The sequence below is a fragment of the Fopius arisanus genome, unplaced genomic scaffold (genome assembly GCF_000806365.1).
Source record: "Fopius arisanus strain USDA-PBARC FA_bdor unplaced genomic scaffold, ASM80636v1 scaffold00109, whole genome shotgun sequence".
NCBI lineage: Eukaryota > Metazoa > Arthropoda > Insecta > Hymenoptera > Braconidae > Fopius > Fopius arisanus.
In genome coordinates, this window is record NW_011887848.1 from 155,278 (window position 1) to 180,625 (window position 25,348).

The 25,348-nt window shown below is 37.4% G+C and overlaps 7 protein-coding genes across 9 annotated transcripts; 4 read left to right on the plus strand and 3 right to left on the minus strand.

Annotated features, from left to right (window-relative positions):
• Positions 1 to 510: 510 nt before the first annotated feature.
• On the plus strand, positions 511 to 4,326 carry LOC105271398 (probable ATP-dependent RNA helicase DHX34). Its single transcript, XM_011312928.1, has one exon. It carries the CDS (start codon positions 754 to 756, stop codon positions 4,225 to 4,227), a length of 3,474 nt encoding a protein of 1,157 aa, XP_011311230.1. The 5' UTR covers positions 511 to 753; the 3' UTR covers positions 4,228 to 4,326.
• Positions 4,327 to 4,537: 211 nt separating this feature from the next.
• On the minus strand, positions 4,538 to 6,073 carry PIG-V (phosphatidylinositol glycan anchor biosynthesis class V). Its single transcript, XM_011312934.1, has one exon. The coding sequence runs from the start codon at positions 6,047 to 6,049 to the stop codon at positions 4,592 to 4,594; it is 1,458 nt and encodes a 485-aa protein (XP_011311236.1). The 5' UTR covers positions 6,050 to 6,073; the 3' UTR covers positions 4,538 to 4,591.
• Positions 6,074 to 6,202: 129 nt separating this feature from the next.
• LOC105271402 (dual oxidase 2-like) lies at positions 6,203 to 15,155 on the plus strand. Its single transcript, XM_011312933.1, has 12 exons — positions 6,203 to 6,388; positions 6,666 to 7,029; positions 7,449 to 7,630; positions 7,870 to 8,113; positions 9,760 to 9,987; positions 10,067 to 10,245; positions 10,557 to 11,014; positions 11,089 to 12,740; positions 12,818 to 13,704; positions 13,845 to 14,159; positions 14,248 to 14,376; positions 14,673 to 15,155. Exons 1-12 carry the CDS (start codon positions 6,299 to 6,301, stop codon positions 14,799 to 14,801), a joined length of 4,857 nt encoding a protein of 1,618 aa, XP_011311235.1. The 5' UTR covers positions 6,203 to 6,298; the 3' UTR covers positions 14,802 to 15,155.
• LOC105271401 (pyruvate dehydrogenase E1 component subunit beta, mitochondrial-like) lies at positions 8,316 to 9,746 on the minus strand. The gene has a single exon (XM_011312932.1). It carries the CDS (start codon positions 9,470 to 9,472, stop codon positions 8,417 to 8,419), a length of 1,056 nt encoding a protein of 351 aa, XP_011311234.1. The 5' UTR covers positions 9,473 to 9,746; the 3' UTR covers positions 8,316 to 8,416.
• On the plus strand, positions 14,834 to 16,069 carry LOC105271400 (succinate dehydrogenase assembly factor 4, mitochondrial-like). The gene is made up of 4 exons (XM_011312930.1): positions 14,834 to 15,240; positions 15,312 to 15,390; positions 15,472 to 15,570; positions 15,840 to 16,069. Exons 2-4 carry the CDS (start codon positions 15,327 to 15,329, stop codon positions 16,007 to 16,009), a joined length of 333 nt encoding a protein of 110 aa, XP_011311232.1. The 5' UTR covers positions 14,834 to 15,240; positions 15,312 to 15,326; the 3' UTR covers positions 16,010 to 16,069.
• On the plus strand, positions 16,024 to 16,922 carry LOC105271399 (uncharacterized). Its single transcript, XM_011312929.1, has 3 exons — positions 16,024 to 16,169; positions 16,228 to 16,314; positions 16,449 to 16,922. Exons 1-3 carry the CDS (start codon positions 16,106 to 16,108, stop codon positions 16,565 to 16,567), a joined length of 270 nt encoding a protein of 89 aa, XP_011311231.1. The 5' UTR covers positions 16,024 to 16,105; the 3' UTR covers positions 16,568 to 16,922.
• Positions 16,923 to 17,035: 113 nt separating this feature from the next.
• On the minus strand, positions 17,036 to 25,317 carry polybromo (protein). Of its 3 annotated transcripts, XM_011312935.1 has the most exons (10): positions 25,184 to 25,317; positions 21,220 to 24,830; positions 20,962 to 21,134; positions 20,679 to 20,750; positions 19,185 to 19,349; positions 18,453 to 18,575; positions 17,930 to 18,318; positions 17,782 to 17,831; positions 17,523 to 17,667; positions 17,036 to 17,336 (listed from the first exon to the last, which is right to left on the minus strand). In XM_011312935.1, exons 2-10 carry the CDS (start codon positions 24,818 to 24,820, stop codon positions 17,120 to 17,122), a joined length of 4,935 nt encoding a protein of 1,644 aa, XP_011311237.1. In that variant the 5' UTR covers positions 24,821 to 24,830; positions 25,184 to 25,317; the 3' UTR covers positions 17,036 to 17,119. The 3 variants fall into 3 exon arrangements, with proteins under 3 accessions (XP_011311237.1, XP_011311238.1, XP_011311239.1); XM_011312936.1 differs by lacking the exon at positions 20,679 to 20,750; XM_011312937.1 differs by lacking the exon at positions 19,185 to 19,349.
• Between the last annotated feature and the right edge of the window lie 31 nt (positions 25,318 to 25,348).

A 25,348-nucleotide genomic window follows, 5' to 3' on the forward strand; every position in this document is an offset into this window, starting at 1 on the left:
AATTGTTAGCTAGCGGCCTAGTTGTTGACAACCGCTAGAACGCTAGCTAACAATTATTGAAAAAAAACGATTAATTGCCAAAGTAATTGGGAATTCGAATTTCGGAGTAAATTATCTTTTCTAGACAGTCCATCCGGGCCTTAATTAAATAATTGAATTCCAGCAAGTGAATGTACTCGCGACGAATAAATGTATAATTCCCTCTAAATAATTGTTCCATTCTGTAAGAATAAAAAAATACGTGAACAATTTTCAAAAAAATGGTTTTTCGCCTCAAGTCCTGTAATTCCTGGAATAATTAAATAATTATTGTAAATAAACGAGATATTTAAATTGTTAATGAGAATGCTTTATTCTTCTACGGATTTACAAAATTCGCTGAATAACATAGTCCATATTGTATAATAATTATTATTTAATAATAGAGGAATAAGAATGATAATTATTATTAATGACTCGAAAGGTGATTTCAAATTTTTTGACTTTATTCCATCAGAGGGATTTCACCAATCACATGATATTACTGAACCCCGAAAATCTCCACTTGTTTATAAACCTGGTTTTTATTATTTGTTTACCATCGGAAGAAACAATCATTGTAAAAAAATATTTGACACCTGTAATTTCACAGATTTATCAATTCGTGAATTGATTCAGTGCCAAAAGTGAAGGAAATCCTTGCGAAAATAGAATAAACGTTAATGAAATGGAATGTTTTGAGGTTAAGAGTGGAATGTCTGACGTTTTAAAACGATGAATTCACCAAGAAAATCGAGAAATCACCGAGAAAATGAGAGAAAAGGGAGAAATTCCGATGATTGTGGGTCTTCAAGTGATTTAGGATTGAAGAATCACAGGTCATCGGAGAGATCTGATGATTTGACATTTACCAGATTCAGGTACGAGTTGAATAAAATATTCTCAGCAAATCCAAATTTAGTGCAAGACCCAGAGGACTTCTGGGGATTTGTAAAAAAATATGAGGCTCTCCAGAATAAGTTGGGGAAAAATCAGAAAGATGGAAAGTCTGATGAAAAGATATCCAGGGATGTTCCCGAGAATTTCCAGAAAAATCTTTGCATCAATCTGAAGCTAAATTTGAAATTTGAAGAGATATTCGCGCGAGTTCCACATACGAGTGATTTAAATACCTCCAAGCTACTTAAATTCAAGGAGATTTTGGTGCTGTACCTGGACTTCAAGCAGAAAGAGAAATTTGGAAAGTTGAAGAAGTTGAGAGAGAGCCAGAGGAATTTGCCAGTAGCAAAGTACAGAGAGGAAATAATCGAAGCTGTTAAACAAGAGAGAGTTGTAATAATTGCTGGTGACACTGGCTGTGGAAAATCAACACAAGTACCTCAATATTTGTACACCTCTGGATTCACGAAGATAGCATGTACCCAGCCGAGGAGGATCGCCTGCATTTCGCTGTCGAAACGCGTTGCCTTCGAGACTCTCACGGAGAACTTCCCAGTGGTGGGATATCAAATTCGTTTCGAGAAGCAACGAAATCAAAATACGAAAATAACATTCATAACTGAGGGACTTCTACTGCGCCAGGTCTCATCCGAGACCGGTCTCTCTCAGTACGACGTTGTCGTCCTAGATGAGGTACACGAGCGTCACCTCTACGGCGACTTCCTCCTGGGAATAATGAAGTGCTTGATCTACCAGAGACCAGATCTCAAGATCGTCCTCATGTCTGCCACTATAAATATCCAACTCTTCAGCTCTTACTTCGCAAAAGAAGAGGTCCGAATAATTCAAGTGCCAGGTCGTCTCTACCCGATTAAACTCCTCTACCGTCCGATAACAATTGATGACTTCAAGTACAAAAATGATAGATTCAATCCTTCTCCCTACGTCCAGATTCTCCAATTAATCGACACGAATTATCCCTCAGATGAGAAAGGGGATTTACTTATTTTTCTCAGTGGAATGAGTGAGATAACAGCTGTAGTAGATTCAGCAAAGGAGTACGCTCAGAAGAAAAATAACTGGATAATTCTGGCCCTGCACTCTACCCTCTCGATCGCAGAGCAGGATAAAGTCTTTGATTATCCCCCCGAGGGGGTGAGGAAGTGCATAGTGTCGACTAATATAGCTGAGACTTCCATCACGATCGATGGAATTCGATTTGTCGCTGATTCAGGAAAGGTTAAAGAGATGAGTTACGATCCAAACTGCAAAATTCAACGTCTGAAGGAATTTTGGATCTCAAAGGCGAGCGCTGAGCAGCGTAAAGGTCGAGCAGGTCGAACAGGTCCAGGTGTTTGCTATCGGGTTTACTCTCAAGAGGACTACACGTCCCTCGAAAAATACTCAACACCAGAAATTCAACGAGTCCCACTGGATTCCCTTCTCCTCCAGATGATGGCAATGGGTCTTCCGGATCCCCGAAAATTTCCCTTCATCGAGCCACCACCTCCCCAGAGTCTTGAAAATGCTATTCTCTCTCTCAAAGAGCACGGAGCAATCACAGATAACGAAAAACTCACCTGCATCGGTAGAACCTTATCGAGACTACCCGTCGACATCACAATAGGCAAAATGTTGATAATGGGATCGATCTTCCATCAAGTGGAGCCAGTGCTGTCTCTAGCTGCAGCCCTCAGCATTCAAAATCCATTCACTAATCGAGCGTTTAAGGACTCGGATTGTGAAACCTCACGAAAAAAATTGGAATCCGATCATGGAGATCCTATTACTTTACTCAATGCCTACAGAGAGTGGCTAGAAGTCAAGCACGAGAATAATCACGAGGGTCGAAACACCAGTGGTAACAGCAGAAAATGGTGCAGACGTCGAGGCCTTGAGGAGCAGCGTTTCTACGAGATGACAAAATTGAGAAATCAATTCAAAGATCTTCTCAAAGACTGCAAACTCATGAGGAATCATAATCAACAATCAAACTCATCGCTGTCGAGCGCCGATAGAGCCCTGAGACATGGAGAACTCAGACTCCTGAAGTCATTGAAAAGAACGTACAAGGAAACGTCGAATAGCAGGAGGAGAAAGCAGTTGAAAGTTGATGAATTCGATCTACAATTGAATAATGATGATGACAATGATGACATCGATATTAAAGACGTGGAGTTTAGAATGAGAAATGATGCCTCTCAGGTTCAGAATTTAGTCAACGCCAGTACTGCATGCTCTTACAAAGATCTGACAATGTTGAAATTAATTCTTTGCAGTGGATTATATCCACAATTTTCTATTGCTGATGAGTTCAATTACTGCAAATCCATGAGTGAACAGCTCTTTCATACTAGATCAAAACCCTACGTAGCACTTCATCCAATGAGTTATTTCGGTAATCACCCACAAATTCTTCAGCTGGAGGAGCCTGATATCATTGATATTCCAGGATTCAAATCGAAGACTCCAGTGAGTCCTAAACATCAGGTACTAGTTTATTTATCGCTTCTTGAAACAACAAAACCGTATTTAGTTAATACATTGAGAATGCCAGCTGCTCAAACTCTTTTATTATTCTCTCATGACATCGACACGAATTCCGTTATGTCTGTTATCATTTGTGATAACTGGTTGAGACTGGAGTTTCCGTTAATCGATAGTGGAATGAATCTGCTGATCAGGGCGATGAGAATTCGAGAGCGGTGGGATCTGCTGCTGAAGAAACAGCTGATGGATAAAAGTGAAGAGGTGGATGAGGAGGAGGAATCGAAGAGATTAGATGAGATGGAGTACGAGTTGAGCAGAGATTTAATTGATTTCATGCACACGAGCGTTCCTTACACCATTAAGAGACTTCTGCCTGCAGATTTGAGTCAAATTTACGTTGGACCTGAAGAAAATTATAATTCTCTCGGGGAAAGTAATCCCTTTCACAATTTCACTTGCGTTTCAAATACCATTAAGGGTGGAATTAGAGTCAGTGATTACGTCACTTACAACTGCTTATTGGAAAATGATTGGAGTGACAAAATGATAGCAGAGATGATGGAAAATTCTTGGGAATGTCCTGATTGTGATTTCAAGGGGACTCTGCAGACTATCGAAAAATTACAGCATCAGGGAATGTGCAGTAAGATAAGGAAAAAAAATGTTTTAAGAAATCAAGAAGGTGGGAGTCAATCTAAGGCTGTGAGGAAAAGTAATTGTAAAGAGTATGAGTGTGAGGAGTGCAAAGAGATTATGTGGCTGACACCCATCGAAATATTGAGACACAAGAAAAAACACTGTAAAGAGAATGTTAATTGAATTGTTTAATGGGACAATTCTTATTTATGTATTTCGCACAATTTATGCTATAAAATATGTAAAATATTTGTATATAGATTTTATGTATTATTTATAAATTATAAACACATAGAATTGCATATAATAATAATATGATAATAATAATAATAATAATATATTATTATTATTATTATTATTTGATCTTTGAAAAAACGATAATTCTTATAGGAAAATGAATATTAAATAAAAAAATGAATTAATAATCGAACTTACCTTGAAAATAATTGAATGAATTACCACTAATTGAAAGGCAAAACTTTGTAATGAAAAATAAATAGAAACCTTTATTTATTGTCTATACCAATGGGGAATACATGAAATTAATTCAAGTCCAAGGTAAAAAATTCGAGTACATAAACGTACCGAGTACGGTATAGCCCAGGAAATATCCAATAACGAATTTTTCAACGGTTGTCCATCGTTTCGACTTAAAAAATACTTTATGGTAGATTTTTCCTTCATCCTTATCATTCCAGTCGTTACGTTCCCCTTCGGACATTAAAATTGATGAGTACCAATACAAAAGTGGACTAGCTGATCCGAGGAGTCTTGTACTCACTTGTATATGCACAAAAAAAATACAGAAAACAGTTAAAAATAATCCATGAACTATAAACGGAAACATCAGTACTGGATAATTTTTTTCTTTAGATTTTTCCCTCTCGAAATCCAAACGGAAAACTCTCAGACTCACGATTTCTCCCCAATTCTCTCTAAAATACCCAAAAATACATTTTGACATCATAAAGATTATTGGGAATGCCAAAATAAAATTGGGAATTTGTTTCAAGTCGTAATAATTCAGAAAACCTACATTCCAGTATTTTTTCTGGATGTAAGAGTACGCAGACGGGATTTTATCGTAACACCAAGAGGGAATTTCCCCTCCAGGCATTACTAATCCATTATCATCCCCAAATTTTTTCACATGTGGTAAAATAAATGTGGAATTGGCACTCTCGGCGCAGAACAACACATAATAATAAGTCTGCAATAATAAAAATGGTGCAATTGATAATAATATTGTACTAAACATTTGAGAGAGGCAGGAGATACTTATTTTTAATCCAGCGATTAGTTTTGATAATTTTGTGAAACTTTTTGCTTTGAGGACGGAAAATCGGTGAATTAAATCTCTTAAACTAGTGAAAAGGGGGAATCCCACGTTGATTAATCCATTAGATCTCAGTAATGAGGACAGACCGATGGGAATACTTGCGAATCGATCATTTTTCACTGCTGCAAGCATGGAATGAAATGTTAAGTACGAGAACATTGATTCAGTGTAAGCCGCAGTGAAGAAGATGGATGCTGGACTTATGCAGAACAAAATGGCGGATCGGTACGCCATTTTCTTGTTGGTCAGGACAGACGTCAGGTCGTAAAGGATTAATGATGATTTAATGAAGCAAAAAAAGTTGATTGCAACCGCAGAAATTGTAATGACACTCTGATAATTTAGAAAAAACAGAATTTTTTTGAGAACAATTGCCGAGGCTCTGATCGTCATTGGGTAAAGAGGGAAGAAGGCTAGGGTATTTTCGTAGGTGTATCCATATTTAGCTATGTGTAGGTAATATTCAGAGTCCCAATGGGTCAATCCAGTTAGGAGAAATGAAATTAATCTGTCGAAATTTGATATTTTTTCTTCGGGATTCTGTGGAGATTTGAATGCGTCTGCTACGTGATCTGGACAAATTGCGTTGAAAAATAATTGGAGGGCTATTATTGAGAGGCGGGTGATGATGGAGAATCGGAGAATTTTTGAACGGAGATATGGCATTATGAAATTCCAAGTTTTTTTTGTTGCGAGCTGTTGCGTCGATGAATCATCGAGATAAATTCAGCAGCTTCCGGTTGATTTATCAAACCGGGATAATTTGAGACTTCCTTAGAGTAGTTTCAGGGACTGAGAGCAGGAGTTCGGTAGTGCCTGATCATCTGGAAATAAAAAATGAGTCTTCAGTTTATTGAGGATCATTGAAAACTTTTTTTAAAGATTGGTTTTTATAGTTTTTGGAATACATACAGGATGAAGAGATTTTTTATTATTGTGATGATGGGATTTGGGGGGATGGGGCAGGATAATGGATCTCAACCGATTCAGCCGGGTCCACCTGAGGTAATTTTAATTAAAGAATACAATTATGAAAATGAAGAAAAAATAATTAGTTCAAAAATGCGACTGCGGTTCTACCATTCGTGAAATTAAACTATCATAATTCCGTCAATAATTTGAGTTGATTGAATTTAATTATAAACAATATAAAAAAAAGTCAGATGAATAAAAAATCAACGAAATGGAATCTCCTGAGGATTTAACTCCTAGTCCAAAAAAAACTGTTGATTATTTTAAAATAAACGAACTCAATGTAAATGTTAATAAATATTTATAACAGATTGACGAGCCGAATGGAGACAGTACAACAGTGAAACCGAACCCACCTCTTTATACCCCAAAAGATCACATAATCCCTTTATTAATAACTGGAAAAGTCGATCCCAAAGACTCAACACGACCACGTCGTCAGGATTCGATTGAATATCCAGGATACGACGGATGGTACAATAATCTTGGGAGGCCTGATCGAGGTGCTATTGATACACCACTTCTGAGGGTAAGTCGAGCTGCTTACGGCGATGGTGTCTACAAACTCGCTGATAAGAATCGACCAAATCCCCTGGAACTCAGCGAGCAACTGCTGAATGGTGAAATCGGAATGAAATCGAGAACCGGTAGAAATGTCTTACTCGTATTTTTCGGTGAGTTAATGCTCCGATCACTAAAAAACAATCAAAAAGAAAAAGCTTCATATTAAATAAACTTATAAACAACACTATTAATAAAGTTAATTATTAATTTCAAAATGTAATCTGTAATTTAAAACAAATTGATCAGTAAATCGTCGAAATTATTCATTCGTGTAAACAAATTGTTTACAAATAATAATAATAATAATAATAATGATGATAATTATAATAATTGATAATAATTGATAATAATTGATAATAATTTTGATAATTTATTGATAAATTTATTACTCAAATGAAGAAGAAAAACATTGGGAAATATTTTGATATTTCATTTTGTTAATTAATGTTTTTTCAAGTAAAAATCTGAATTATTTCGGTATTCTTTAATAATTTAATGATTATCAATGAATTTTTATGTGATTTTCAAGGACAACACATAGTTGAGGAAATTTTGGATGCTCAGAGACCAGCTTGTCCACCGGAGTACATAAACATAGAAATCCCGAAGAATCATCCGTATCGTACGAGCAGTAATCACACAGTAATGCCTGTATTGAGGACTCGTTATGATGAGCGAACTGGACAATCTCCAAATAATCCCCGACAACAAGTAATTGAACTCCGGAATTTATTTCAATCGATAGATATTCGAATTAATTATTAGTTTATCCCTGGAACGAGAAAATTATCGGAAGATTTTTCCTGAATTGTCACGAATGATGAGGAATTTCAATATTTGTTTCTCCCACAATTAATGGAAATTAACTAATTGGGTATTTCGAGGGGAAAAGTAAAGGAAGAGTAAAAACGAATGGAAAATTGATTAATCGATTGGATATTTTATTTTAGCTGAATGAAATAACGCCATTCCTCGACGGAGGTCTCATCTACGGAATCACTAAGAGTTGGTCTGATTATCTTCGACTGGATGGCAACAACAAACTCGTCGATGATGGCTTGTTGGCCTCCAGTTTGGACGGGCAATATCCTGAGGAGAATAAAGTCAGACTTCCAATGTTTAATCCACCTCCACCGACTCGACATGGGGACTACATAAAACGACATTCCCTGGAAGATGTTCAGAGATTCTTCAGTGAGTTAAGAAATTCGACAATTCCCATCCAAAAATCCAGAACAATTCTGAAAATATTTTAAAAAACTTACGATAGGATGAAGAAGTCCAGATGAAATTTTCATTTTCTGAAACACTGACTTCGCGAAGAATTGATTAAATAATTAAGAACAAGATTAATTAATCATTTAGTTTCATTTTTCATCTTCATCTCATTCCCATTTCCATTTAATTTCAGTGTATTCTTCCATACGATTTTCATTTTCACATAAAGTTCTTCCGAAAGATCATTGAGAGCTGAATATTCCCTTTCTCCTAAACTCTTCATATTTTCGTGCCACAAACCTTCTTGGCATATTCAGCAATATGATGATCCTTGGGAGTGCACTCATACTCAATCTTCTCAGAATAAGGCATAGGCACATCAATTCCCGTGCACCTAACAGCAGGAGCATCAAGCTGAAAGAAAACCGGATTCTCCATAACAGTAGCACAAATTTCAGCTCCAACCCCACATCTAGGCCACCCCAGCTCGACAACCATGAGCCTATGAGTCTTTCCAATGGACTGAAATATCATCTTCCAATCAACCGGTCTCAACGACCTCAGATTCACCACCTCAGCATCAATCCCCGCAGTCTGAAGAATTTCAGCAGCTCTCATGACATGCCAAGTGGCTTGTCCATGACATACGATAGTAATATGCTTTCCCTTTCGTTCAATCTTCCCCTTCCCAATGGGCACCACAAAATCCTTATCCAATGCCTCATCAGACACTTCAAATTCCATATTATAAAGCAACTCTGACTCGAGAATAACCACTGGATCTGGATCTCTGACTCCAGCCTTCAAACATCCTCTGTAGTCCTCGCTGGTTGATGGTGACATGACTTTTAATCCTGGAACACTCATGTACCAGGCAGCAAAACATTGAGAGTGCTGGGCTGCCAATCCCTTGGCATTTCCATTAGGACCCCTGAACACTATTGGCACTGGATATTTACCAGCTGACATGTAGAGATTTTTGGCTGCTGCATTGACAACTCTATCTATCGCCTGCATGGAAAAATTAAATGTCATGAATTCACAGATTGGACGTAGACCAGCTATTGCTGCACCAATAGCTATTCCTGCAAATCCAGCCTCGGTTATCGGTGTGTCTATCACTCGTTTGTCACCGTATTTTTCCCAGAGTCCTTTAGTTATCTTGTAGGCACCATTGTATTGAGCTACTTCTTCACCGATTATCAGGACATCGGGGTTGTTGGCAAGTTCTTCGTCGAGGGCTGCATTCAGGGCGTCTCGGATCGAGAGCTTTGTAATTAAACGGGATAGGGGCTGGAGGGTGAGAACCCCCCGGGGAAGACTTAGAGAGTGCATCTATTTCACTGTTAAATCCTCAGGAATTGATTTGCTTGATTAATTTAATGAGCTTAATGAGCTTAATGAGCTTGACCTTGAGCTTCAAAAAAATAATCAAAACTCCACTAGGAAGTCGAGATATGAATTATTAAATTGTTAAACATCAGTTTATATTTCTTCTTAATTCTTCAATCAATTCGTCTGTCGAAATTATGATTTTTCTTGAAATCCGGGAATTTTTATTTTACTGATGGGTTTTTGCTGCTTCAGTTGATGTCGATTAATTATTTTTTCTTTTATTTCAGAATTGGGAAATCCCCGAGGCAATGAGAATCCTTTCTTGCTGTCGTTTGGTGTTATTTGGTTCAGATGGCACAATGCAATAGCGAAGGTGTTGAAGGTGCAGAATCCTCGATGGAGTGGTGAAAAAATTTATAATGAAGCGAGAAAATGGGTGATTGCTTCCCAGCAGAGTATCGTCGTGTACGAGTGGCTGCCCCAGTGGCTGGGGGAGAGTTTGCCTCCTTATGAAAGTTAATAGATAAAATAGATATTAATCAGTTTTTTTTTTAAGACTGTCAATTCATAAATGTCTTCTTTTGTTGTTGACAGAATACGATCCATCCGTTGATCCCCAAATCGAACAATTTTTTCAATCAGCTGCATTTCGATTTGGACATACACTGGTTCCTGCTGGGGTTTATCGACGAAAAAGTGGAAAAGAGGGGTGCGGATACCGTGAGGACATCCCCAAGGCCATTCGCACGTGCAATAATTTCTGGCTGACAGAGGTATTTAAATAAATAATCACGTGGAAAAATTGTAAATTAATCTGATGTAATTAGAAACTTTTTAAATTTCTCTCTTTAAAAATTCAAGTCAATTAGAATTCAATTCAGTATCAAATTTGATTGTTTTGAATTTTTTTATTAATAAATAATATGATATCTCTATAATGTTGTATATAATATTATAATATTTAGGATAATTCATATTAAATAATGGTTTTATCAAATTAAAAAATGACGTACGCCTCATAATTTTTTTCTAGTCTCTAGAGAATATAATATAAATTTAAAGTACTCAATTGAATTTTCCGCAGAACAAACTTCGCCAAAATGGTAAAACAATTGATGGACACATTGTTATCGAGGATCTCCTGAGAGGAATGGTAGTTCAACTAGCTGAAGCAGAGGATCACAAAATTGTTCCAGATCTCCGAGGAAATGTCTTCGGACCCCTGGAATTTTCACGTCGCGATCTCATGGCATTGAATATTCAACGGGCGCGCGATCACGGAATTCCGGATTATAATACCGTGAGGGAGTTTTACAAATTGCACAAGATTGAAAGCTGGTCGCACTTCGTGAACGTTGACGATGAAATCAAGAAGAAAATGGAGCAATTGTACAATCACGATTTAAATAATATCGATCTTTGGGTTGGAGGTATAATGGAGACTGGGGATGGACCAGGAAAACTCTTCACCCTCATCATTGCTGATCAATTCAAGAGAATTCGGAATGGAGACAGATTCTGGTTTGAGAACGAGAATAATGGGTGAGCGATAGCAATAAATATCCAACCATAATACAAATATAATACATTATTCCTGATAAATTAATAACTTTCAGATTATTCAAACGATCGGAGATCAAACGATTGCTAAAGCTCAAATTCCGTGATATTCTCATAAGTGTCACAGACATCGACCAAGAGGATCTCCCACTGAATGTCTTCAGAGTTCCAACATCGAGGAGTGAATTCCACCAGAATTGCTCGAATTTCTTGTCCGAAGGGGATTGCAAATACGCAAATGGCACCCGAATAGGATGCTGGCATGCACCCCCAGTCACCGAAGCTAAGACAGAAGAATGCACTCCCCTGGGGAGTTACGATTACTTCGCAAACAGCCAAGTGTCCTTTACACTGACGTTCACCTCAACAATCGCTATTTTCGGTGCATTTTTTCTACTAATAGCAATTAAATTGCAACGAGCTCGTCGACAAAATGACAAGTTACGTGCGAAACTAGTTAAATCACCTAGTGCAGAGGACTCAGCCAATATGCACACAGCTTACGAATGGATTGGATTTTCAACTCCAAAGCGATATGCTATTCTTCATCTCAATCGAAACAGCAGACAAATTGAAGTTAAAAATACTCTAGGACATTTAACAAGAGCTCTCGATCTCCGGGTGTGCAAAAAAGTTCTCATGTTTATTGGACATGACAGTCACTACTTGCTTCTCCGAGTTGAACACAATTACGATCTGGTCCTCAAATTCGCATCGATCTACCTCAGAAATGCATTTGTCATTACACTCGAGAGATTTTTAATAGACATCGGTGTAGAGAGAGAAACTGTCGCCAGAATCACTACAATAGCTGTTTTGAAACAAGCCGTTACTATGAAAGTCCGACAGAAGAAATTGGAGCAATTTTTTCGTGTTGTTTTTTCCCAGGCTTTCAATATTGCACATTCGGAGGATGAAATACTTCAGATCGATTCTGAAGTTGCTAAAGAAGTCATTCACACTGAACTGACAATTCTGGAATTTGCGGAGGCATTGACGATGCGAGCCGATTCTGAATTTGTTAAAAAAATGTTCAACCTCATTGACACTGATAAAAACGGTTTTATATCGTTTAGAGAATTTATTGACATGCTGGTGTTGTTTTTGAAGGGAACAGCTGAGGATAAACTCAAACTCCTGTTCGATATGTATGATATCAATGGAGTTGGACAGTTGAAACGTGAAGATTTTGCTGACATGTTGAGGTCTTTCATGGATACAGTGAATGCTGATATTTCTGATGATAAATTGGATTCTTTGATCCACTCTATGATGGATGAAGCGCAATTGGCTGGGAAGGAGACGATTGATCTGATGGATTTTAAAAATATTCTTGGTGAGTTCAATGACAAATTGAGTTATGCCGAGCTGGAGTTCAGTGTCACTGCTGAGGGTGCCAATAAAAAATTGCACATGGGAAAAACAACGGTCAAGTCGAAATTCATTGGAGAAGTTAAGAGAACCGTCGAGGGATTGTACGCCGATCCCAAGGACTTGAGGATGAGAGTTGCTGGAACAAAGGCAATTCACTCTGATTACGAAGCTGTTGACTCGATGGCTGACAATTTGGATATCGTAAAGAGCGTAAGTCTTCATGATAATCAGTGGCATCCGATCATGAAATTTGTGGCTAACAAACAGCTGGAGATATTCTGGGTGATAATCTACACCGTATTCTTGCTGGGGATCTTTGCTGAGAGATTTCATTGTAAGTTTGAGAAATCTCCAGAGTTCTTTTTAAAAAAATGAATTTATGAAATGGATAATGAAAATTTTCATTAACAGATTACACATTCTTGAGAGAGCACAACGGTCTGAGGCAGATCACAAGCTTCGGTGTGTCAGTGACGAGAGGTGCAGCCTCGGCGATGATGTTCGCATTCTCCAGTCTTCTGGTAACAATGTGCCATAATATAATAACAATCCTACGTGATACAGTTCTTCAATTTTACATTCCCTTCGACTCTGCCATTGAGATGCACAAGTACATCGCCTGCTGGGCCCTCATCTTCACCCTGATCCACGTAATCGGTCATGGCTTCAACTTCTACTACATATCGACGCAAACAGCTGACGACCTCACGTGTTTATTCAGAAATTATTTTCACGCATCGCACGAGCTACCGAAATTTCACTACTGGGTCTGGGGAACAATCACTGGAGTAACATCAATGTTACTCACTTTTGTTACCGGAATTATTTTTATTTGCTCTCTTCCAGTTGTGAGAAGAAGACTCTACAAGTGGTTCGACTACGGTCACTGCCTCTATCCCCTATTTTACATCCTGATGATTCTACATGGAAGTGGACGACTCGTTCAAGGCCCTTATTTCCAGTATTTCTTCTGTGGTCCTGTTGTTTTGTTTACTATCGATAAAATATTTACAGCCATGAGGAAGACCATTGAGATACCTCTGTTGAAGGTGGAAATATTGCCTTCCAATGTCAGCTGTTTGATCTTCCAGAAGCCACTACATTTCCAGTACAAAGCTGGACAGTGGGTGAGAATATGCTGTCCAGCACTCAATACCAATGAGTATCATCCGTTTACTTTGAGCTCAGCACCTCATGAAACTACTCTCTCGGTGCACATTCGGTCTGTTGGCCCTTGGACTATTAATTTAAGGAACAAACTCGATCCTGCGAGGAAGGAACTTTCAGAACTACCTAAGGTATTATTTAATATTTCTCCACATTAAATTATTCCTGGAGACAATAAATGGAGTGTTATATACATTTGATAATTTTTTCTGAAATGGAATCGTTTAATTAATATTGTTACTATTTTGTTAGTGTTATTTTGTTACTGCAGATTCATGTCGATGGTCCCTATGGGGAATCTCATCAGAACTGGAATAAATACAATATTTGTATCATGATCGCAAGTGGAATCGGGGTGACGCCTTTCGCATCGATCCTGAAGGATATCGTTTATAAGACCAATCAGAATTGGAACTTGGGGAGTCGGAAGATTTATTTCCTCTGGGTCACCCAGAGTCAGAGGCAGTTCGAGTGGATGGTGGATATCCTGAGGGAAGTCGAGAAAGTTGATGTGAAACATGTCGTCTCCGTTCATATCTTTATCACACAGTTCTATCAGAAATTTGATCTTCGAACTATTTTATTGGTAAAAAATATCAACACCCAGATGTTGTCGAAATAGAAACGAGAAAAGTTGGAGTTGATTTATATTTTATTGTTGTCTAATTTTGCAGTACATCTGCGAACGCCACTTTCAAAAAATTGCAAATAAATCGCTATTCACTGGTTTGAGGGCAGTCACTCACTTCGGAAGACCGGATTTCTCTCAATTTTTATTAGCAATTGACAGAATGCATAAAGACGTAAGTGTAATTCAGAAAATCGTGAAGAAAACGTTTATTCATTCATGATTATTGCTGGTAACTTTTTCAATGCAGTTCATTACGCCGTGTCTAATTACATTCAATTAAAAGAATATCAGAATTTCTATGAATATCAAATATCAAAATATTATTAAATATCAAAACTGTTATTGAATAAAATTCAGAACTGTCACCACTGGCAGTCACGTCTAATGATTTCTTAATTAATTCATAAATTAATATAATTTAAATTAACTCATTCTTAAATCAATTTGCAATTAATAATTATATTGCAGAGTAATACAGTTGGAGTATTTAGTTGTGGGTCTCCCATAGTCCTGAGAGCAGTGGATAATGCCTGTCAGAGTATAAACAGCCGGAAGGACACTCAAACTCTCTTCCAACATCATTACAAGAGCTTCTGATTGTTTAAAAAAATTAACGAGACAAACGAGAAATTAATCCAGGAAAAAGCAGCCAAAAGAAAATACAATCAATTCGACCTGACGAGCTCTAACTGGATTCCAATTTTATTTTAATATTCCAGATATTTCCCTGTTTGTACTAATCGTTATTTTAATTACGTCTCTCATTTCTTCTCATCAAGGTTCGATCAATGGAAAGACAGATTTTAGCGTCTGATTTCGCACATAATTTCTTTCTAGAAAACATGAATCTTCAAATATTGGTAACATAACCAATGCTACCCCAAAGAACTTATTGTAATACATACAATTATTTTGTTATGTAAACATTGAATAAAAATATATAATTCTGGACTTACGGAGTTGTGATTATTTATTACCTCCTTAAATTGTTGTTGATGTGATCTTCATAATTTGTGACAGTTTCCCAACGATTTTGGTACTTGATACGAATTCTACAGCACCAGCTAGATTGCCAGTTGAATTGTTGATAAGATTTTTGTATTTTAGTTCGAAGACGTTATCATGATGCTGGGAATTGCAAGAAAGACACTGGGACTCACAACGATTAAACAATGGACTCATTCTGGTGATTGTTTTGTCCAATTGAATGACAAGAGATTAACTAACCTAAATATTTGGAGTTGATTATTATTTTTGGGTTTTTCAGGGATGATTCAGGGTTTTGCGAGTGATGATGGTGATGGACCTAAGGATAGTCAGAGGCTCAGAGAATTCAGAAAGAAATTACGTGAGAAAACACCAATAGGTACTTCAAAAGAAATCATCAACAGGCACATGTTTGAAGTGATTTTTTAACTAGTCAGTCCAAGAGAAAGTATTGAAATTAAAATTCTTGAGGGATGAATAGAATATCATTTTTGTGTACTTGCATAATGATTAATAATAGATTAATTAATAATATGATATTAATATTCAAATAATAATGAATGAAATATGTGGGAATGATTTTGGGTATTTAATGTATCTCTAGTAAGTCTTTGGTAAAATGATAATTAGTTGAAATAATTTTGGCAGGAAAATTAGAGGAATTGGAAGAGGGAAAACATCCGTATCAGGAGAAAGAACCGCTTGAACCCCATCCGAACAACATAAATCCAGAAACTGGAGAAGTTGGAGGCCCTCGAGGGCCAGAACCTACTCGTTATGGAGATTGGGAGCGAAAAGGAAGAGTCTCTGATTTTTAATTATAGCTCATTTGTTTAACAATAAATACCAAATTAAATAAATATTCAAGATTCTCAGCTGTTTCATGCATCATTTGTCAGTGCAAAAGAGTTAAAATGTTTCCCCGGAAATTAATTCTTCGGTCGATTTCGAAGAACCGATATTTCAATTTTTCTACAGGTAATTGACAATAATGATTATTTTTTATTTAAATAATGGATTTGTTTTCACATGCCAGGATTTATCTCGCGGAACCAAGAAAAGGTGGAGAATGAGTCGGAGAGAATGAAAGAATTTCGTGAGAAACTCAAGTCGGAAATGACTGGTGGGTAATTAAATGAGACAAATTGAGATTTTAAAATAATTGGTAAAGGGCAATTAATGGCAGGACATAATTGCTTTGTATTCTTCAATCCATTTAAATTGTCTGAGAAAATAATTTTCAAGATTTTTCCACAGCTGATGATCTTCTTCTGATCGAAGTCGATCCCAAGAGCGGTGAATACATCCCCGAATCGGAGAAGAATCCGACAAAATGGGGTGACTGGCAGATCGGTGGACGTGTTAGCGATTTTTAAAATTCCCCCATCACCCCAATCTCTCACATCCCCCTCGTATTTTTGAGTGCAAAAATTCGTTTATCCAAATGTACAAAGGAAATGATAACAATATCAATTCATTTCTTTTTTAATCTACAAAAAATACCAATAATGTTTCTTAATTTTGATACATTAGTCAATACTGGTATTAGATCTTTCGTTATCATTGAAATCCATAGTCACGAACGGCAAACGATGATAATACCTCAAAAAGAGATATTAATACTCAGATGTCCTCAGAATAGAATAAAAAAATTATTTTACCTAAGAACAGTAATTTCACAACGACTTAATCTACTACAATAAACTGCTGATTCAATCGAGAGAAACTGAATGAAGAATTGTCATCAGAAAAGTATTTTTCAGCATTGGTAAAAAAAAAAATCAAATGTCAGTCTTAATTGTAGCCCTATCCTAATTCTTTCAATAGTAATTAGTTTCCAAATGTGTCTTTTAGTATCTTCTCTCTTTTTCTTATTTATTCAAGGTATCATAAAATATGAACGAATATAGATCTTAACGATTGATAAACTATAAAGTTTTATTGATGGCTAACACATCCCGCATCATCATGTTTCTGAGTGTCCACAAGGCATTAACGACATTACCATGATTGCCAACACCATTGCCAAGCCACTCGGCTGGTAGTTTTGCTACATCAGGGATTTGTGTATTTTCTGGTGTTGCATTCATCTGCTTGTCCCAATTAGATATGTAGCGAGTTTCCACGTTTAAGCTTTCGACGTATCTGCAAACATTAATTTTTTATTTAAATGTTGATGTGACCTTAGAAATATAGAAAATAAAAATAGTATAAATATTGAAGATTGGAAATAAAATTATAGAATCAAAATGAACTATTTTTGGAATATCTTAATGGAATATTTTTACTGCGTATTTATTTATTGTTCATTAAAAATTTAATTGACCTCACCTTAAATATGCATTAGAATGGAGAAGGCGACTTGGTCTCGGGGGCACAGCGACGAATAATGGCTCTGGTTGTTTAACCGTTGGGGTATTGCTTGGTGGAGTCGGTGGAGCAACGGTAGGTCCAACTGAAAAAAGCGGAATATTCTCTGAAAAGAGAGAACGAACAATTAAATTGCGAATTGAAAAATAGCAACAGATGATTCCACTAAAAGAAAAACCCAATAAAAAATTGAATAATACATATTTATCTCATATCTCACCTGATTCCATTGGCGGAAGTATCGTCGGTCCTTTCGATGCCATAAAATTCCTGCGGAGAAATAATTAGAGTAAATGATGTTTCATTTAAAAAATCGTTAACATTTTTGGAGAGTGACGAAAATAAGAAATGGAATTAATGGTACATACTTGCTTCTTTCATTGGGAGGAATTATTCTGCCATTTCCTTTGTAGATGTGTACCTCCTTGACATGTCTTGCCAGTCTCAGTACACTTGGAAATGGTGCAACAGCTTTTTTAATTCTCCCACAACCTCTCCATTGGCACTGGAAATCAGAAGTGTCTGGAGCTACATTGATGAATGACGATTGCACATGTCCACTCTGTTCAGCGATACAGTGATCAATACAATCCGTCATATCCTCGAATTGCCAATCACAATTGTCCCAGCAGCACTCGTAAACCTGATCAATTGGTATACCAGTTCCAGCACCAGGTGTTTTACCTTCACCACCTTCATTCATCTTGACTGCTCTCTCCTCCCACGCCTGTTTCTCACCAGCTGGCAATTTTCTCCACTGCAATTCAAATTTTTTACTAATTAATTTTATACTGTCCACATTTTATGGCATATTATTGTATTACTCATGGATTTAACACTCATTGTTATCTCGGATAAAATTAAACGTTAAAATAAAATTAAAATAAATACCTCATTGCCAACAATTCTGCTAATCTCTCCGAAGGTAGAGTCAGGATTATTTTGAGTAATTTGCGTTCGCATTTTACTCGAATACAAAATATACCCCGTAACTAATTTCTTACCCGTTGTTTTCTAAACAGAGAAGAGAAGACATAATTTAAGGGATAAAAAATAAATCCACTGACCACAGAGTCATCGTCAATTAATAAAAATTAGTTAATTGACAAAGCAATGGTAAAATACAGGAGGAAAGTGCAGAATTTATTTTAATGATGAAATTAATATCCCATTAATAATAACATAATCATTCGAAAATTTCATTAATTAATTATCAGACTATCTCAGTGAGTAATTTAATCACACAGTGATGAAACATCCAATTGATAAATCCCTCTGAAATGATTCTCCGAAAAATTTCTCAATTCCTCTCCTGTCCTTTACCAAAACACTGAATTTCTAATAAAAAATATAATTATTGCGTATTAAACTGTTAAGTGACTTAGTGCACACCTACTAATCAATAAATAATCAATTTCATGGTAACATGAAATCAAATATTGACACTTCGAATTGTGATTAAATGATAAATATGCTGGCATATTTTCAGTGGAACAAAAATCATGAAAAAAAAAACAACTAAAATGCAACTTTGTAAAATAAAATGCAAATGAAATTCAAAGGACAAATGGATAATGAGTAAATAAGTTAATGAGGAATTGTCTGAGAGCGCGTGTTGCCTACCTTTTTAGTAGATACAGGTGTTTGAGTATTGGAGAGCACCGGTTGAGCTTCGGTGGAACCAACGGATGGTGGTCCACCTGCATCCATGCTGTCCTCCCCTACGCCTAATCCCACTCCCATTCCTAGCACTTCAGCTTCCAGCTTCGGTAGCAATGGTGATGCGTCCTATACCATTTATTCATTTTATCCAATAACACCTATTAATTCTAATTCCAATTCACTCACTATTCCATACAATTTTCCATTAATTATATCCAAGTGGTAAGACACATCTTTTTTTATTCTTCTCCATCCTTTTCTCTCGCATCATCTGACTAATCTTCATTAACAATTAAATTTTAATCATCAATTTATTTGAAGAATTGACAAACCGAATAAATTTACTTATTTATTGAAAATCCAAACAATTTTCCTTTTTCTTCTGTATTATTTAATTACTATCTGTTGAATTCAATTTTTATTGATTTCTTTTTAATTGCAAGCAAATTGCAAATGATTTTAATTATTTAATATTAATTCATATCAACAGTTCAACGCAGAAATAAAGGACGATATTTCACTCATTCCTTTCAATTGTTATTATAATTATTATTTGAACGAAATATAATTAATGAAAATTCGGAATAAGAGATTGTTAATTGAGGGAAGTACTTGGATATTCTTGAGGTAATGGAAGATTCTATGCAAGTGTCTCATTATTCTATCCAATCATCGCTTCACTTGTATAAATGGTAATTAATCAATTTTAAAAAATCGAGCGCGACAGTTCGTTTCCCTCCTCGTAATTCAAATTTTGGCACTTCGTCTTGTTACCTTTGATTTTGCATTTAATTGGTTGCAACGATAAACCCAACAGGTGCTCATGTGTTTGTACTTCTGTACATATCGATGATTACTTATGAATTCTATATTTGTTTCAGATGAAATGAATAGTTTAGCTTTAAAGTGGCATTCTCTAATTTTTATTAATCTCTCTACCCCCTACTCATAAATTTAATTAGATTCTCTCCACAAAACCAGTCATTACTTGAAATTCAATTATGAAAACTCTAAAAAATATTATTGTTAATTCTACGGGCAACAACAAAACAATTAAAATAATTGGAACATATCGACTGTAATTTCACGGTTCAAATATTTTATTTCCCCTAAGAAAAATTATTCTCCACCCAAATTTTGGCCACTTCACCACTAAACTGCACCTCAAAAAACCAAAAATAATAATGAATGAATAAAGTGAAGAGAACTTAATGATAAACTGAAATAGAGTACAAATATGCCGGCATAAAATGTTCATGCACAAGTTAGGCAAACGTAGCAACTAGCACGTTCAATTAAATTAGTAAAAAGTAAAATAAATGGGTAAATGAATAAAATACAACACGAGCTGACTGAGCTTGTGGACAGGTAAATAAGCATGCATAATAAACTACTGGCTGACGGAAGATAAGACAATATTCGACGATGAAAGGCAATAGTAAACAGATAATTTACCATTTCAAATTGAGCTGTACTGGATACGATTGACTTGAGTGGTGATTGTGCCTGTGCCACATCGCTCGATACCTACAACACACGCAACACATGCAACTAAAGCAATTACATCGTAAAATGTTAGCAGCAAAAGATGAAAAAATGAACAAACTGAAATTTATTTTTAATGGTCGATCAATAATTATTTCACAGAAGAGACTATTGTTGTTCAGTGAATCGTTTACTTCTTGGATTTTTCATCTCCTTCATTTTTTATTGTTATCACGTAGAATCGAGGACTTACCTTTGCCGGATTTATCGGCCTCCTGAAGAAGTAAATCTCATCCTCAGTCACTGACGACGTGTGATTATATTTTTTCAACCCATCCTGATTTAATTTTCTCATCAAGTTTTTACTCTCGTCGTAAGTTGACTCACAAATGAAAACGTCGTCTTCAGGGATTTCTGTCGGTCGACCTGTGAACAATGAAACAATTCCGACCCTTGATATCATCTCCAGAAATTTATCACCTAGAATAAAATCCCAAAGGAAAATACTTACTGCAGATGTACTCCCCATAATCGAGTGCAGCGCATTTTCCGACAATAGCGACGATAGGATGAGTGCACTCATTAACTGACAAGAAGAGTTCCTGCTTATAAAACAATTTGGTTGGTGCATGGGGTATCTCAGGAGGTGTGAGAAGCCATGGGCCCTTGAAATATGCCTTTCCATCCTTAGTACTCCACAACGTATCAATCTGTGCAATTTGCTGTCTACCACCCTCAGTCGCCACATAAACGAAATCCCCAGTCTTGATAGCACCTCCACAAGTATTAAACTGCTCATAATAAGTATTCTCACTATCTCCAGTATCAAACAGCACAACATTGGGTCTCTCCTTCTCCATTATTCTCTCTCCCTCCTCCAACTCAGCAATCTCCTCCTTATGCTTCTCAAGTCTCTCCTTATAGACAGAAATAACTCGTTTAGGTTCCAAACTCTTGTCCCTAGGAACCAATCTCAAATTATCAGGATCAAAATTCCAAACTTTTATCTTCTTAAAGCTCCTAGCCTTGGTTGAATATCTGGACTCACACACATAGACATCTTTCTCGAGGAATCCCTCAGGTTGCATCCTGAAGTAATCTTTAACACTGAGTACACAGCATCTACCAGCTATTTTGCTGAGAGGTACAGCGACGTGTGCATCACTCTTGAATAGTTCTTTATCGAGAAATTTTCTCGATGCAACGTGATAAGTCTCGCTGGGTCTGTAGAATAAATTCCCATACAGCATCTGTTGGCCTTCAACGTTGGTCCAGAGTCGCTCAATCAGCACAACCGAGCACTCCATGCCCCTCTCGGTTGGTTCAATATAAGCGAAATCACCGTCTCTGTACGTCTCCTGATTGAAACTCATGGATCCCCCATTTTCACTGACATTTACCGTTGAAACTGGTATTTTTTCCGTCTCCTTAGTATCATTACCATCGCATGACTCTTCCTCGAGGGGCAATGATGACTCCTGCTGAAATTTCAGACGCTTCAACTCGGCAACCTGATTTGAAAGATCCAGGAGGGTGTAATTGAGTGCTGGTGAGTGCAGGAGGTCTCCACCTCGAGTGACATCATCACGTGTCCTCAAAAAAAATGCCTGAAGCTCAACCGAATCCTCGAATGGTTGGGAGTCTGTCCTGGATAGACGTCGTGCTCTCTCCAGACAGCTAAAGACATCCTCTTGAAATCGATCCAGCCTTTTATACACTCCTTTATCCAATCTACGTTTAATCAGATCCAATGATAATCCACGATTTTTTTTACCATCGACTATGTCGTGCTCTGGCAATTCTGCCATTGAATCCGAGTAACATCGGCCCTCTTCGTCCTGATGATTGTACAGAGCAGTGAATATTGTCGCTAATATTTCTTGAACTGCAGCTGGAACGTCTGGTACACTCTCCTCGTCCTCGCTCAGTTGTAATTTTGTTTGGAGTACTAAACGTTGGAGGATTAAGGCATCTTTGTAAATCTGGGAGTCAGGCTCGTTGTACTTGCAGGCATTATCGAACATCAGAATAAAATCGGAGACTAATTCATCGAGACTATCGTAACCATTCGTTTTCAGAGTCGATGCAATTTTTTCCATGTTCATGGGCTGTTTTATCACTTCGTAGTAATCCGGGTATTCGTTTTTGTTTGGCAATTTCATGAAGATCTGGGATAATTGACGACCCTTGGCATCGTGATAGTCTTTTATCGTGTCGTACATTGTTCGGAGCTTCTGGAGATGAAGAGGAACGATTTTCTTTGGTCGACCAACGTTTCTGGTTGGTGTGAGATTCATGGATTTACGGTTGTCTGGCAGTGGTCCAAGTTCCCTCACTTTGTCCATTAAGACACGCTCCAGGGTGTTGGCATCTTCGGAGATCAGAGAGCCTTCTTCATTGTACTGTCGACAATTATTGAACATTAATTTAAAATCTTGAATGAGTTCGTTCTCGTTCTGATATTTTTCGGATTTTATATTGGCCTCTATCTGGAGCATGTCGATGGGCTCTGATATTACTTGATAGTAATCCGGATAAATTTTCTTAGATGGTTTCTCCATGAACATCAGCATGGGCTGTCTACCATCCTCGCACACGTATTCTATAACACATTTAACGAGGGCATGGAGGCGCTTCTTCAAGGGGATGTTGTCCTTGTACTTTCCTCTGGTCAACATGTTGGAGGCACGTTTCAGTAGTTTTGGTTGAGAATTTGTTTCTGACTCGCAGTCAGAGTCCGAGTCCTGATCGAATTCTAAAAGCTCTTGGACCTTCTCTTGCATTATTTTCTGAAGCTTCACTGCGCATTTGTAGAGACGAGAGGTGTGGACGTTGTATTTTTTTGCATTTTCAAACATGATGTTCATGTCACCAGCTACTTCACTCACAGTTCCATACTCACCCTTTTTTATTTTAGATCTAATTTGGAGTAGGGCAATGGGATTTTTAATCATCTTGTAGTAATCTGGATACATTCGTTTTGAGGGTAGCTTCCAGAAGTACTCGCTCATCCTCACCCCCTGGCTATTGGGGGCAGTTCTGATGGTTTGAAATAGTTGCCACTGGGCATTGTCACTGTCATCGACCTCCGTAGGCTCCTCATCCTCGTCATCGCTCTCCTCATCCTCATCAGGTAGTGCAGCAGTCTGAGCAATCAACGATTGTCCCCCTCTGCTTCCTCTCTTGCTTCTCGTAGAAGGTGTTGTCAATTTAGCGAGAATACTGGAGCCTGACTCTTGCTTTCTCGCAGCAGCTGAGATAATCTTCTTGAACAATTTGGCATCCTTATAAATCTGCGAGCCTGGCTCGTTGAATTGACAAGCGTTTCTACACATCAGCAAGAGATCTCTCTCCATTTCACTCAGACAAGTGTACATTCCCTCTTGAATTTTTCTGGCAATTGTCTTCAGGTCTATTGGATTCTCGATTACATCGTAGTACTCTGGATACAATTTTTTTGATGGTTTTAATTGAAAAACCGTATGGAGGGGTCTATTGTTGTCCGTTGGATCTGTTGCTGTCATCACTGCCATGAAGAGATCCTCGTAAGGCTGCATCGACTCCTCGTCAGGATTTGTCGAACTCTCTGATGTGTCTTCAGACTCATCTTGCTTCATTGCTACTTTGCGAGAGAGTCTTCCAACTTTTAGAATTATTTTTCCCTTGGGTTCGGTTTCTTCGTACTCATCCATTATTCGATTCTTCGTTGAAACGCAGAGCTCCCAGAGCTCGGTGGCATCTTTATATTCTGGAGAAGTACGCATGTAGAAGGCCTTGGCGTTATTCACCATCAGGTGAACGTCAGCTGCGAGGTCCTCCATGTCTCGGTACTCATCGGTTTTCAGTTTTTGTTGAACTTTCAGGAGATCCATGGGGTTGGAAACCACTTCGTAGTAACCGGGCTCTTGTCGACGCTTTGGAACGCGGATAAATGCGTCACAAAGTAAAGTTCCATCTTCCTTTTTTTGATTGCGGATCACGTCGTAGAGTTGTTGGCACAAATCACTGGGGTCTAATTTTTTTCTCCTCTTGGCTGGTTCAGGTTGTATTTCTTCAGGATCATCCTCCGTTCCTCGACTAGCGACTGAAGACGTCCTCCGTCGTTTATTCATCTTTTCTCACCTGTTATTCAAATAAAAATTCACTAATCACACATCAAACGTGAATACATCTCTCTACGATTGGACGTCGAGTGAGGGGTCGTATAACAATTAAATAAATTTCACTCGAAACTTCAATCTCAAAGGCTCTTGAGAGAAGTCAAAGGACTGCTGAGTGTCAATAATTCATTTAGGATAAATTAATAACTTCGGTTAAGATTGGAATGTACAATGTAATCGATTTGTAACGAAAATTTGCCGCCATGACGCACTCGCGAAACGTGCCGATGTCCCACCCCCCTCCTGCCTCAAATGAAAAATAGAATTTGTCGTTAAAATGAAATTTTTGTCATTTTCTTTGTTTATTTTTCTTACCTCGATCAGCCAATCTTCGTAGAAATTGGTAAATAGGTCCGGTTCATCGGAATTCTCAGGATTTTTGGGGTATTCAGGGGTTTTAGCTTGTAAATCTCGATGTGACACAGAATTCGGCCGACGCCATAGGCTCGATGAAGATGCAGGCGTTTACAACAAACGCCG

Excerpts from the sequence above, each read along its gene's own strand:
- LOC105271398 (XM_011312928.1), top strand. The coding sequence starts at position 754 with ATGAATTCACCAAGAAAATCGAGAAATCACCGAGAAAATGAGAGAAAA.
- PIG-V (XM_011312934.1), bottom strand. The coding sequence starts at position 6,049 with ATGCCATATCTCCGTTCAAAAATTCTCCGATTCTCCATCATCACCCGC.
- LOC105271402 (XM_011312933.1), top strand. The coding sequence starts at position 6,299 with ATGAAGAGATTTTTTATTATTGTGATGATGGGATTTGGGGGGATGGGG. Across the intron at positions 9,988-10,066 it reads GAGTTTGCCTCCTTATGAAA|AATACGATCCATCCGTTGAT; the intron begins GTTAATAGATAA and ends TGTTGTTGACAG. Across the intron at positions 14,160-14,247 it reads ATCTTCGAACTATTTTATTG|TACATCTGCGAACGCCACTT; the intron begins GTAAAAAATATC and ends CTAATTTTGCAG.
- LOC105271401 (XM_011312932.1), bottom strand. The coding sequence starts at position 9,472 with ATGCACTCTCTAAGTCTTCCCCGGGGGGTTCTCACCCTCCAGCCCCTA.
- LOC105271400 (XM_011312930.1), top strand. The coding sequence starts at position 15,327 with ATGATGCTGGGAATTGCAAGAAAGACACTGGGACTCACAACGATTAAA. Across the intron at positions 15,391-15,471 it reads TAAACAATGGACTCATTCTG|GGATGATTCAGGGTTTTGCG; the intron begins GTGATTGTTTTG and ends TGGGTTTTTCAG. Across the intron at positions 15,571-15,839 it reads ACGTGAGAAAACACCAATAG|GAAAATTAGAGGAATTGGAA; the intron begins GTACTTCAAAAG and ends TAATTTTGGCAG.
- LOC105271399 (XM_011312929.1), top strand. The coding sequence starts at position 16,106 with ATGTTTCCCCGGAAATTAATTCTTCGGTCGATTTCGAAGAACCGATAT. Across the intron at positions 16,170-16,227 it reads ATATTTCAATTTTTCTACAG|GATTTATCTCGCGGAACCAA; the intron begins GTAATTGACAAT and ends TTCACATGCCAG. Across the intron at positions 16,315-16,448 it reads ACTCAAGTCGGAAATGACTG|CTGATGATCTTCTTCTGATC; the intron begins GTGGGTAATTAA and ends ATTTTTCCACAG.
- polybromo (XM_011312935.1), bottom strand. The coding sequence starts at position 24,820 with ATGAATAAACGACGGAGGACGTCTTCAGTCGCTAGTCGAGGAACGGAG. Across the intron at positions 18,576-19,184 it reads CACCTGTATCTACTAAAAAG|AAAACAACGGGTAAGAAATT; the intron begins GTAGGCAACACG and ends TTCTCTGTTTAG. Across the intron at positions 17,668-17,781 it reads ACTTCCGCCAATGGAATCAG|AGAATATTCCGCTTTTTTCA; the intron begins GTGAGATATGAG and ends CTCTCTTTTCAG.